This window comes from Kwoniella bestiolae, chromosome 3 (assembly GCF_000512585.2).
Source record: "Kwoniella bestiolae CBS 10118 chromosome 3, complete sequence".
In the NCBI taxonomy this organism is placed as follows: domain Eukaryota; kingdom Fungi; phylum Basidiomycota; class Tremellomycetes; order Tremellales; family Cryptococcaceae; genus Kwoniella; species Kwoniella bestiolae.
The window spans coordinates 1,997,422-2,010,867 of NC_089243.1; the positions used below are offsets into that span (position 1 = coordinate 1,997,422).

The 13,446-nt window shown below is 48.3% G+C and overlaps 4 protein-coding genes across 4 annotated transcripts; 1 reads left to right on the top strand and 3 right to left on the bottom strand.

Annotated features, from left to right (window-relative positions):
• Positions 1–367: 367 nt before the first annotated feature.
• I302_105443 (uncharacterized protein) lies at positions 368–7,297 on the top strand (the record flags this gene model as incomplete). The annotated part of the gene is made up of 11 exons (XM_019195301.1): positions 368–586; positions 671–2,696; positions 2,747–3,259; positions 3,316–4,364; positions 4,472–4,555; positions 4,610–4,713; positions 4,767–5,117; positions 5,180–5,912; positions 5,990–6,298; positions 6,434–6,994; positions 7,148–7,297. 11 exons carry the CDS (start codon positions 368–370, stop codon positions 7,295–7,297), a joined length of 6,099 nt encoding a protein of 2,032 aa, XP_019043014.1.
• Positions 7,298–7,922: 625 nt separating this feature from the next.
• On the bottom strand, positions 7,923–8,483 carry I302_105444 (uncharacterized protein; the record flags this gene model as incomplete). Its single annotated transcript, XM_019195302.1, has 1 exon — positions 7,923–8,483. One exon carries the CDS (start codon positions 8,481–8,483, stop codon positions 7,923–7,925), a length of 561 nt encoding a protein of 186 aa, XP_019043015.1.
• Positions 8,484–10,779: 2,296 nt separating this feature from the next.
• On the bottom strand, positions 10,780–11,316 carry I302_105445 (uncharacterized protein; the record flags this gene model as incomplete). Its single annotated transcript, XM_019195303.1, has 1 exon — positions 10,780–11,316. One exon carries the CDS (start codon positions 11,314–11,316, stop codon positions 10,780–10,782), a length of 537 nt encoding a protein of 178 aa, XP_019043016.1.
• Positions 11,317–11,834: 518 nt separating this feature from the next.
• On the bottom strand, positions 11,835–13,353 carry I302_105446 (uncharacterized protein; the record flags this gene model as incomplete). The annotated part of the gene is made up of 7 exons (XM_019195304.1): positions 11,835–11,914; positions 11,990–12,053; positions 12,155–12,715; positions 12,792–13,010; positions 13,068–13,150; positions 13,207–13,236; positions 13,305–13,353. The coding sequence occupies 7 exons, from the start codon at positions 13,351–13,353 to the stop codon at positions 11,835–11,837; spliced, it is 1,086 nt and encodes a 361-aa protein (XP_019043017.1).
• Between the last annotated feature and the right edge of the window lie 93 nt (positions 13,354–13,446).

Sequence of the window (13,446 nt, forward strand, 5' to 3'; positions counted from 1 at the left end):
CCACGGCACTCCATACATACCTTGGCCTTTACAAAGCTCCGATCTAATGGTTTCGGAGATATACAAACGTGGCACAGAGGGATCTTAAAGGAGAATGGCAACAACTCCATTCAGTATCGTCCTTCGGCGAGGTCCGCCATCTCTCTCTGTGTCTGTTACTATGATAGCCGGTGGCGACTGACTATGAAGTATGCATGGTAGAGGATCGATGATGTCTGTAACCATCTATCTTCATGATATCAATCACACATCTCGAGTTACTCTCATACACTTCATAGAATATCGTGCTGTCTGATCAATAGGTTGAAGCCGACATCAGCATGACAACCTGACCGAGATACCTCATCGAAAGCTCACTGGAAACACCATGTTCTCCTTACCCGCTTTCTTAACCACCTTTCCTTTCACCTTACCTTCGTTACCCTCAATATCCCTTCCGGCAAATATACAGCGAAGGTTCTTATCCTACGTACTTAAGAGATCATTAGGAAGATTCGTCAAGGATGAAGCGCTGGATGCAGAGAGGATACAGGCTCAGTTGAGTCAAGGTTGGGTAGAATTAGAGGGACTAGAGGTAGATACCAATGTGAGTGATGAGCATCTGGGTAAATAGAAGATCACATGAATCTGCTGAGACATACCTAATGATCTATGATTCTTGACCGAACAGGAGATCAACTCTCTGATTCCTCAAGCTGTACCTCTTATCATCACTTCTGGAACTTTGTCAAAAGTAACCGCTCGTGTGCCAGTATCGAATCTATGGTCGGACCCCTTATGTCTTACTGTTGACACTCTCAACCTATCTTTCGTACTATCCCGACCCTCACCAATATCCAATAGCAAAGGCAAGACACCTTCCTCTACCAACCAACGTGGACCCCATCATGATCTGGCAGAATCAGTCACTTCAGCAGCGGACGATTTCCTGCATGAAGAGCTAGATGCATACGAAGAAGCCGAATTGGATCGATCAATCCGACAATCCTTGGTCCTAAATGCCACCGACCCGTTCAGTAACGATGAAGTACCTGGATCATTCCCATTCGGGGGACCGACAAGTCCAGGACTGGACGGTCAACCTTTACCTGCTACTGTCGAGAGCACCACTGTCTTAGCTGGATTGGTAGAACGGATCTTGGCACGATTGGAATTCAAGATCAAGAATATCAAAATTCAAATCAGATTCGATGATGAAGATCATGGAGGTATCTTTGAGGTTCGTGTAGCAGAGATCAAATATGCCGATGAAACTTCGAGTCAAGCTGAATCCTCGGAGAATGACAATTCGAGAACGACCATCAGATCAATCCGCCTTTCAGGTGTGACAATTCATATGCTGCCTATACCGACGGCAGTAGGTTCATCTGGCACTCCTTCCTCCAGGCCCACGTTCTCAACTTCGTCAAGGTCATCGTCCATATCGTCCAATTCGACTGCGTCATCCTCAGGAGGCGAATATCAGGATATGATGATGTCTCAAGCGGTCGTGGATCTGAGAGAAAGCACAATGTCGGACCTCAACTCAGATGCTAGTGTCTATCTTAGTGCAATGAGCGAGAAACCCGCTGTTAGCTCACCTGGCATACCCGAGAAAGTCATAAACGAAGAAGATTCAAGTAGATCAGCAACACCTACACCCACATCTCCTGTCATGACACCGAAGGATAGATTGCTCTTGACCTTTGGATCAGAGGATATAGTACTACGGATGAAGACGACTAGGCAATTGTCTCCAAGCTCATATGATACAGCGACCTCGCCAGGACTCCCTTCATCACCCACATTAAATAAGCAGCCACCTAATCCAACTCCTTCTCGACTCCCGTCTATCGACATTGACGTGTCGATTGGTACTATCGCATCGGTCATACTTCCTGAGCAAGCGGCCATAATTCTATCTGCTCTCCAATATGCTACTGTAGGTACATCAAGTAGCAATAGTTCAAATGCGCCCGCCAGCCCAGCTTCAGGTCCTCAAGCTGTAAATCAACCACAATTGACAGCTCGTGTACGCCTCAGAGCACTTTACGCATCCGTTATCTACGATATGTCCGCTTCTTCCGATCCACATTTCGCCAGTGATGTGGTATCGTTCTGGGCGAAGCCATCAACCACCTTCATCCCTAATGGTCATCTTCGAGTACGATTGGATACCCTCGAAGCGCACTATGCAAGTGAAGCTTTCACAGTCAGGAATCAGACAATCACTAGACCCCATAAGCCAAATCAGCCCTCTACAACCCGTCTACCTCGACGGACGTCCACCATCACCCGCCCAGGTCCACCTCCACCGACACTGTCTATCACTCTACAAGATGCGTCGATATTCGAATACTTGGCTTCTGATACCACCACTGGCGACCCTTCAGATATACCTCCCGGAGGTGCATTTCCTGTGCTACTGTTCGATACCATTCTGCCGAGGCAATACGATGTTGCCCCTGGCGTCTCATCAAGCTCCCTCTCCACTACCCTACATAGACCTGAACAGAATGGTCGCTCTCCGGTATTTCCAGAGTTTGATTCGGTAGACTGGCGGAACTCGGGTTTGCAGAGGAAAGCAGGCGGTAGTGAGAAGCAATGGAAAGTCAAGCAGAAGGGCAAAGGGATTCTTAAAGGTGCTCCTTCGGCAGTGACAGAAGCGGATGAAGGACCTGTGATGACTATGAAGAAGGACTTGGTTCCCAATTCTAGTGAGTCAGCCTTTTTGCTAAGATAGTGGGATGCTGACAATAGCTTTCAGCTGCATCGATCATATTCCATCCCATCCACGTGTTCTTCGATCTTTCTCTGGTAGAACGGCTCCTGCCCATGCTTCGAAGTATCGCTCCTGCCATTCGCTCGACACCAGATCCCGTCGATCCCCCGCCACCCTTTGGCATGCGATCCTACCACCGCCCCCAGGAACCTATCAGACAAAGAACAACCGAATCTATCATTGATGATCTTGACGCTCAAGCTTCCTCATACTCTACTATTCAAGCCACGTCCGCCACTAAACCTATCGTAGACATCAAATGTCCCTTGGTCAGATTGGATATCAGATGTCCCGCTCCCATCAACAGAAGAGGGACTTGGGGGGATGGAGGACACCTGAGATCCGGTATCGTCACGCTTGACATGCATCATCTTCGAGCCAAGGTCTCGGCGGGAGGCAATGTTGAAGGAGGATCAAGTAGAAAATCCGAGAAGGGTCAGGAAGATGGTACGATGGTCATGTGGGAGAAGATGGTCCTGTTCTTCTCCAGAGCTCCAGGTATGTTCAGCTTTTCTGTCCACAGTACCTCTCAGCTGAATATGACACTGCGATAGAGCGGAGATCATCTGCATTCATCGTTATTGGACCTCTTGCACCTGATCCAACCGACTTTGACATATCCCCTATTCTGCCCAGCGTGGAGCTACGGTCGTCCACTTCACCTACCGAGACCAAAACCACCAAGATCACCTGTCGCATACCGTCCGTCCAAGCCAAGATCAAACAGAAGACTATCGAGGGCCTTCAATTCTTCGCTGACGATATCACCCACTGGCTGGATGGCGCGTTCGGTGATGGTTCAGCACCTAAGCCTCGGGATGATCTCAAGATGATTGGAAGTCGGTTCTTTGGTGCACCTGGATCTACCCGAGGAAGTTCCTCAGCATCTAGTTCGACAGAGGACGAGGATGATTCGGACTTATCCGCTACGATCCTGAAATTGGAAATTAGCGAAACGGACATATCGCTCTATGCACCTAGACTCAACGGCGGTGAGAGGGTCCTAGCGCTGAAAGCTAGTGATATGGATATCAAGGTTGAATCGAACGTTGCGGGAAGACATGAGATGGTATTCAATCTATCTCTCATGGATGCCGATTTCTCAGATAAGACCGAGAGTGATAATACCAATCCAACCAAGATCCTCGGTCGGACTACACCATACACGCTGACAAGCCAACCACAACCTCTCGTCCAACTTCGTTTCTCATCCCTCACCAATGTGACGACATCGACGAAAGAGACTGGTATCTCAGTGACTTTGACTTGTCTGACATTTTACCTAAAGTCGGTAGATTGGGTGATAGACCTGGCACGATTCGCCAAAACTCCCGAAGGTGTGTTCGAAGATGTGGTACCGTCCGAGGTCACCCGTATCAAGTTGTTGCTTCAAGACTGCTCGATACATGCGACTACACCTACCCTCGGCGGTGCTGTGGTGGTAGTGCTGGGCTCGGTGGATGTGAGGACAGATATGAGGTCGGATGGGGATGATAATGAGATTAAGTGTAGTGCGGGGAGGCTGGCGGTTTTGGCTGTGGATGATCTGGGGGCGGTGGGTGAATTGGGAGTGGGGGTGGGTGATTCGGCGGAAGTTTGGCGGGTGAGTCATGAACCCACATTGAATTACTCTTATCTTTCCGTAATTTTCCACGCCTGTTCGGGTGGTGGTAGCTTTTGATCATGGCTGATGTTTTACACTTCGAGCAGAAAGCGGGATATGCCCAGTTAATTGAGATCAGCTCGGTGGACTTACAATGTCTAAGAGACTTGACTGGTACGGGGGAGGTTCTGGTGAGTTGAGTCGACATATCTGGCTGTAGAAACGTAGCTCATATAGGGATTTAGCTGGCGGTATTGCAAGTCCAAGCCAGAATTACCGCTTGCGCCGACTCGCTAGCTAGTTTTGGCGGACTGGTAGGGGACTTTGCCAAACTGGTACCATCGAAATCGTGAGCTATCTGCAATTTTTGAAAGACGGACGGATACTAACGGTCTCGCCTAGTACACCACCAAAACCCGTTCGTTCACCTACAACGCTCGACCGATCTATCAATGTCTTTGATTCGATCGATGAGCAAGCCTTCAACCTCATACCTGACATCGTCTCTGGAGCAGATATGATCGAGGACGATTTACCCACAAACCTGGACTATCTCGATCGAGCTTCACGGCTGGCTTCCAACCAGCCTACCCTGGATAAGGCGACGGGCGAATCTCTGAGATCATGGCAGACTGATGATGGTGAGGGAGAGCTTGGTGGGGAGACTATCAAGATTCTGCTTAATGAGGGGTTCGATATGGATGAGAACTACTGGGACAGTCTGCCGGTTCTCAACAAAGGCTACGACGATGAGTGAGTTGGCATCTTTCACCTAGTGTATCAATTTGTGCTGACGAAATGTGTATGTGAATCAGATTGCAGATCGGTAAAACCCGCATACGAATCAATGACTGTAATATCAAGATACTCCTTCATGACGGGTACGACTGGCAACGAACTCGCAAAGCCATAGAAGATGAGATTCGAGCTGTACGAAAACGCTTAGAGAAGATCAGACAGTTGTTGGCATCTGGACAAAAAGCAGATGAATCGATAGATTTCGAAAGATCCACTAAATCGGTGTTGTTCAATTCCATCTACATAGGGCTGGAAGGTAAGAACTCGTCAGAGATGAACCATGAAGCTTTGATTGCTGCGATCGATGAGGAGTTGGACGATATGAATGAGAATGATACGCAAACTGAAATGGAAAGTACAGCAAGTTCATGGCAGACTTTACCTGGTCTAGGTCCCACTCGTCAATCAAGAGAGAGAGAACACAAGAAGAGCAGTAAAACAAGGTTGAAAGGAAAGAAATTGACCAGGTCAAAGAAGCCACAAATTGAGATCAACCTCACATCTTTACGCTCATCAGTCGATCTTTTCCCCTCAAGCATTGGGGAAGATAAGGTGTCGTCGAAGGTGGAGGTGAAAGTGAGGGAGATGGAGATATTGGATCATATTAGGACGTCGACCTGGAAGAAGTTCTTGATGTCTATGAAATCTGATAATAGGGGGAACGTACGGGAGACGGACTCTGATATGGTCAGAGTGGAGTTGAAGGGGATAAGGTTGGAAGATGGAGGAGAGGAGGAATTGAGGTTGAGGGTGAGTACATACCTTCTCTCTGTCCGCGATACCCTTGACTGATGGGTGACTAATATGGTCTTGTTATCCGTTTGTAGGCCAAGATCTTACCACTACGACTCCACGTCGACCAAGATGCTCTAGACTTCCTCAAACGGTTCTTCAGCTTCAAGTCGCCGTCGCCGTCGCCCCAATCCATCCCTAACTCGACTTCGCTCACTTCCCCTACGAAAGCGACCGACCCGTTCTTCCAGCATGTAGAGATTTTCCCGATAGAGCTCAAGTTGGATTATAAACCCAAGAGAGTTGACTTCGCGGCATTGAGAGAGGGAAAGACTATAGAGTTGATGAATTTCTTTCACTTTGATGGGGCTGAGATGACGTTGAGGCATATTACCTTGTCTGGGGTGAGTTTGTTTCTCCATTATCTCACGTCGCTCCTAATATGGATTTGCATTATCTGCCATCACTTGTCATTTGATAATTGGAATCCAGTCAATTGCCGTGAATGGCGCTAATCTGTTGATTTATATCATTTGTAGATCACCGGTTGGGATCGTCTAGGAACGACCCTACAAGACCTCTGGACACCCGACGTAAAAGCCAACCAACTTGCCGATGTGATATCTGGGGTATCTCCCATCCGATCCATCGTCAACGTCGGATCGGGAGTGGCAGACCTGATCTTACTTCCCATAGAACAATATAGGAAGGACGGTAGATTAGCAAAAGGAGTTCAGAGAGGGACCAACTCGTTCGTCAAGTCCACTGCCATGGAAATGATGAAGCTTGGAGCGAGGTTGGCAACTGGTACGCAGATCATCCTGGAAAAAGCGGAAAACGTATTGGGTGCTCCCAATGTCGTGGTTCAACCTATCACCTCGTCCTCTTCTGAGAATACCTCATGGGAAAGGGGAGAAGGAGAAGGCGAAGGGACATCAAGTGAAGATGAGGATGATATCGTGTCGAGGTATGCGAACCAGCCTGAAGGTGTGAGACAGGGGGTACAGGCTGCGTATAAGAGTTTGTCAAAGAATGTTAATGCGGCTGCGCAGACGATTTTGGCGGTGCCTATGGAGGTTTATGAAAGGTCGGGAGATGATGTGAGTGGACTGTCACCAATCAATATAAACCAAGCCGTTATCCTCTTCGTCATCTTGTCATACGACTGTATATGGTGCATTGCATGGGTAGTGTGTTTGGTGATTCGGAGTAGGGATAATGTAGGAGAGCTAATGCTTTATGATACTTCGCAGGGCCCGCTCAGAGCCGTCGTCAGGGCTGTACCCATAGCTGTACTGAAACCTATGATAGGTACTACCGAAGCTGTTAGTAAGACTCTGTTGGGGATGAGAAATAGTTTGGATCCTTCTGCGAGAACGGAGTTGGGGGATAAGTATAAGTAGAACATAGCGGTTGAGGTTTAGACTTTTCTTTGGATTATGTTGTGTCCATCGCATCTTTGAGATCCCACACCGTGACGTCAACAACCTCAAGTCATTCGGATCCTGTATATAGATATATGTTTGTTGTACCGCGCTTCATGCGATGTTTACTCTGGTGATCTTAGAAGTGACATCGGCGTTCCTTACTAAGATTGTGAGAGAACGACGGGATCGCAAAGTCCCAGCACGGTCGAATTGCAAAACTTACCATGATCACGGTTCGTGAGACACATGGAGGGAAAAGAAGCTGATCTGGAACGTAGATGCATTTAAAAGCTACCAAGATCAAGATGGGTTCTTCTAAAAAAGATGGACGTGCGTCTCGCTCGTATGGACTTGGACAAGATCTCTGGGGTGTGTCGAAAGAGGGCATTATATGACCCCTTGTCAGGCACGAGAAGATCGAATAACTCATGTGTGAATTTCGTCTGTATAGACATGAACATGCACCAATAAGCTGTATGCATCAGTCCTACATACGTATCAACACATTCCTATATACGGATAGAGGCAAAGTGCGGAGCTCACAGGAGGGCTCGCTGCACGAGCTGAATTTGAACGCAATGCGAATGGGACTGCATTTAAATTACTGTAGAGATGAATCTCCTGACACCATCCTCTCTAATTCTTCTAGGTGACTCTCGATCCTCGCAGTCCTGGAATCTCCGAGAGTACCCCTCGTGGCAAAGTGATGTTTGTGATTATGATGACCGCCCTGACCGGCGAATTGTTGACCGTATTGATTCACGCTTGGGGGAACCACCACAGGTTGATTGGAGGCGTTATAGTCACCATGATTGCCATAAGTTAACGATCTTCCGCCCGCTGAACTTTGGGTAGTATGGCCAGGGCGATGATCATAACCGCATGTGTTACCTCTAGAAGTCCATTCGCCTTGCCAAGCACCTCTAGGATCGTCTCCAGTTTCGGTCGTCGCATATTCATCCTGCGTCCTTTCGGCTTGCGCATATCGAGGATCTCCCGCCACCGACTCTCCCGACCAGTGACTAGCGGGCGCATGCCCGTGGTTCGATTGACCTTGGAAACCTGCTTGTCCGGTCGTCGTATGGGATTGAGGTGCCACTCGATCACCCCGGTCAGCACCCTGGTTAGCGGTGTACCTTGAAACGGATTTGTTGTCTGCCATGCTGTTTGTGATGGTATTGGTATCTTGTCTGTCGCTCACAGATGGAAGAAATATATTGCACTATAATTCAGGAAGTCTTTTGACGTTACATTCCGGGCACTGTGTATAGGTAAATTACAACATGACGAGTTGACTCGATTTCATTGCTGCTTCCGAGACCAGAAGGGAGTGCGACCTTGTAAGGAGGGAGTGGGGCTAGCAGCACAAAAGAGGATATGTAACGTCTTCGATATCAAGGGAGGGACAGACGTGACCTCGGTTGTGCGTTTGGGTCAAGGGAGGATTTGAGAATACGCACAGGCTGGTTCACAACATCGCTACACTCGTCCTTTTTGTCTTGGACATTCGACAGGTATGCCGTAAAAAGAGCCCCTACGGAGTCGTTCGCGAGAAACTCGTTGTGGACCCGATCAACAACACTGGGATGAGCTATGGTCGAACCCGATACCAGCGAGGCTTGAGAGTGTGGCGTCTACATATAAGCAACAGATAGGTCATAACTCACCATGACGCCCTGATGTCAGACAGTATCGAGATTTTGGACATCATCATACAACCGATATAGTGAATACGCATTGTCGATCCGAATTCAGGAGACTAAACCTTGTGACTTTGCAATGACTTTAATAAGTTTTTGATAAGACTGATGTAGTATAACGATAAGAGTGACGAAATGTAATCACCATGCTGCTTAACTAGAAGGTGCTCTTCGACAAATACATCCGTCCACAGCTTCCTGTGGACTAGGCATCTCTGTATCAGCATCACCACATCAACAACTTGGAAGAGCACTTCCAGACAGGTGATAGCAAGATAATCAGCAAGAATTCATAACTTGTCACATGTACTATCAGGGCTGCGCTATGCGGTCCAAATCGGTTAGTCTTCATATCAGCTCGTAGAGTACTATTGTATGGTACGAAAAGTTTGGCACGATTTCCGTTTTTGCCACCATAGCTGCCTCTTTTGTCAGTGGTATTATAAACTGCCCATACAATGGAATATGCATGAAATCTGCATGAATCGGTAGAGGACAGCTGAGAGCTCCAGCAGTAGGTGTCTCGCTCATTTGGAAGCACTTGTAGCGATGCCAACAGGCGCAAATCACATCGCCTCATGTTAACAACCGGAATGAACTGAGTTTGACGCACCAAATTCGAAGTGGCACTGCTTGGTCTCAATGTATCCCGCCATTGATTCCGTGCATGCATGATCTGAGGCTCTAAACATTGATAGTGTTGTTGTACAGGTCCCACTGCTCAGTCACAGCTGAAAATACCAATCTCTTGCATATGAGGCATAGCAGAAAATCTCGGTACAAAGAGGACTCTCTATGGTGGCAAAAATGGAAATCGTGCCAAACTTTTCGTACCATACAATAGCCCCAAGACTCATCTTCCCGAGTCCTTCGACAAGGTCCTCTTCCCCAGCCGTACCTTGTTTATCACAAGTTCGATTGGAATCACATTGCCCCGCCGTCTTGGTCCCATGGCTGGACGGCCCCTGGTGGTCTCAGGGTTGTCGTGCATTTCCCTTGGGCCGTGTGTCGGATGGAGATGAATGTTGGCGAGGGATATACCAAGGTGAGTTCCCCCATTCTTCCTGATGCTGAGTAGGAGAACCGAGGTATAGATCGTCGGTATAACCTCAAGCATGCCGTTCACCTTCCCAAACGCTTCCAGGATGGTTACCATATTCGATCGCTTCCTTAGCTGTGTCCCCCGAGTATTAGTCTTCGTCTTCCGTGTCATAGGCTGCCGAGTAGTATGGATTGGAACCTCGCTGGGTGGTCGTACTGCCTCGTGGTTTTTTGGTCTTGACCCAATTAGTGTCCATGTCTCTATCTACCATTCTAGGGGAGAGCTGAGGGTTCGAGAATGATGATGTTGTTGATGTATTGAAAGTGTTTTTTTGGTACTGTACTTGTGCTCCACAGATAGATACCCAGTATGACTTGTGGGAAGTAGAGCCGGGTCGAAGAAGCGGTGGATGAAGTGGCCTGGTTTCAAGGGGAAGGGACAAATGAGCGATAGCTAGCTACGAAAGAGATGTCCTCGAGATCGGGAGATGCCATTCAATCGTTATCATACAGTAGACAGCGGGGATCGAGACTGAGACGACGGTGCCCGTGGTCGATATGCTGTGCGGTCTTCAAGGTAACTGGGGGAGGGGAGGGGGTCTGCAATAAAATACGATGTTATGCATTACAGAGCTCGGCTTGTCTCATTACACATATGATAGCATACGATGTGGTATGACCCATGGGTGTTACTAGGTACGTATGATCTGAAATCTCCTATTCAAGTCGAGCACGCTTATTTCCATCGGAACTCCCTTGTCCAGTCGCAGTCGCATCCGCACCGTGTTTGTGTTGTATCAACTTGAATTTCGAAAGGTCACTTTGTTCGTGATCTCCACTGTGAGTTTGCAGATCATCTCGTTCCCCCCGCCCTGACTGACCCGCTTGACCTCCCATCCCAAAGGTGAACTGCCTATATCGACTTTGTTGTCCAGTGCCCAGATCGTACACGCTCCTGGGGGCAAACGAAGTGTGCGGTACACCGTTATCTCGTTCGTGGGTCTGGTCGGAGCGTCGATGTTCAGAAGAGAACGGCGCACCCCCAGATAAATCCGATAAATTACCTTTTTTGAAATCCGCTAGTAGCTGATCCATGATATCGTCCTCCCCGCCAGATTCAGTAGTCGTCCCCTGCTCCTGCTCTCCCTCTTCGGGGATGCTGCCTAAAGTACCACACCCCCAACCCCCGGCGCCTCTGATCCCTTCCTCGGAATAGTGCGGTTCATGTTGGTTTCGATCGTCTCCATCAGACATGTTTTATCAGGTCAATCGTCAAAGTGGAATGTAGCGGAAGAAAGATGTGTAAGGTTTTTGTATCTCTTATTATCTTCACGAGAAGTGTATCTCACTTATACACTCCTGGGCTGGGTGATTGCAGAGAGCGGATATTCAATCTGTAACTCCAATGAAAGGAGGTCAAATACCCAGAATCAAAGGATGCATCGTGTATCGTCATTCTCGTTCGACCGTGACTATCGGAGAATATGCTCGATACGAATCTCTGTGGTTGTTTGTTGAATGATATCTGTCGATTCGCCCAGCCAATCGAGAACGGAGCTCGTTCATCCGTTCCAAGCGGACATGGAACACCCATAGACGAGCATATCTCACAAGTGACATCGATGATCTTGCAGAAGGCCTTACATGTATGGTCAGTACCCTATGAGATTTCCACCATGACAGACATGTCACAGCAACGTCATATTTGCATGGCGGTGATCATACTGTATCATAATCACCTGACCTGGTCCAAATCGTGCGTGGGTACCCTGTCACTGTCCATTCCCATCTTCATGAGGTGGTTCCTCAGCTGTCATCTGACCCAAAAGTTTCCAACTTCTCGCATATGTAGCTACAAGCCATATATCCTTATCAGCTGACATCCCTAAGGGCACCCAAGATCCATCAGATGAAATGGACTACTCACGCTTATATATCCTCACTACACCTTCATCATCCGTCGTCGTCAATGTCGTACCAGTCGCGTTCCACTGTAGAGAATCACCAGGATCAATCAGCTCATCAGATCTTACCGCCATCCAAAAAAAAATACATCTCCGTATATCCCAAGATATTTGCAAGCCAAACTCACATCAACCATACCTATCCTAGCCCCACCTTTCCCGAAATCCGCCACGCACTCGCCTTTCCACTGACCCCCTGCCACCCCATCATGGTACCCATCATCATTGTAGTCCACCCTCAACTTCTCACTGGGAGGTTCGACCCGCCATATCCTGATGGTCCCATCCCTACTTCCAGTAGCTATCAGATGGTACGATCTCCCACAAGATGGAGCCCAGGCTATACTTGTCAAAGAAGCTGTCGAGGAAGATGAAGGTGGGTTAAGGAATAAGATGGAATTTGCCGAAGAGGAAGTATCGATAGGTATTGAGAGTATTTTGACTGTTGGTGAGATACCTGAGAAGACAGATATGATGGAACCCCACCATCGCTCTTTACACCATGATAAGCCCCATCCGCCGTTGGCCAGCTCGTTGGTACTGCCTGCGCCAGCTTCGAGGGGAGGTTCATCGTTCGATCCGGGAGGTGGTAGGGAGGGGACATGTATGGGTTGGAGGAGTGACCAGTCGGATAAGGAGGGGTCGGCGGAAGAGTATATACGGAGGTATGAATCGGTTGATATTGTTGCCTGTTACGGGCGAAGCGACATAACCAGCTCGTCAGATGTGACACAGACAGCTGAAAAGGGAGAAAGATGCACTCACCACTCTAGGTTCACTACCCGAATCGCCCGTGCCAAACTCAACCTGCTTCACACTCCCCTTCGCACCCGTCAGAACAGCTCTCTCAATCCACCTTCCCTCTCGTTCTCTACCTGTTGGTTCCTCCCATATTCGGACTGTTCGATCATGCGACGAAGAAGCGAGCAGTGAACCGTGTACTGGGTGTGCAAACGAGAGATGCAGTATCGGAGCGTCGTGTGCCTGCTGGCCCTATCAGCTTTCTAAATTTCATTTGATGAGATTTTGGAAGTAGCTGACCTTCCACTCTGTCTCCTGATCCCATGTACCTTCGTGGGACTTTCTGAATAACTTGATTTTCTGGTCCGCAGAGCATGTAGCGACTATATTCATATGTCAGCTTATGAAGTCGGCGGACGCTACCGAGAGTCGAGCTCACGTCGTTCTCCGTAGAAATCATAAGTCACGTCTAGAAGAGAGGAAGATTAGCACATACAAGCTGACCATGAGTACTCGTATAGCAGGGCAGTAGCTTACGAGTGACCAGATCTGCATGCCCTGACGCTAGTAGATTTGTCTGCAGCATCTTATCAGTCTGTTGATTTGGTATAGGCAATCTCAGGTATAGCGGTGAGGAGGATGGAATGTTGAATAACAATAACCACCTACACTCGAGTAT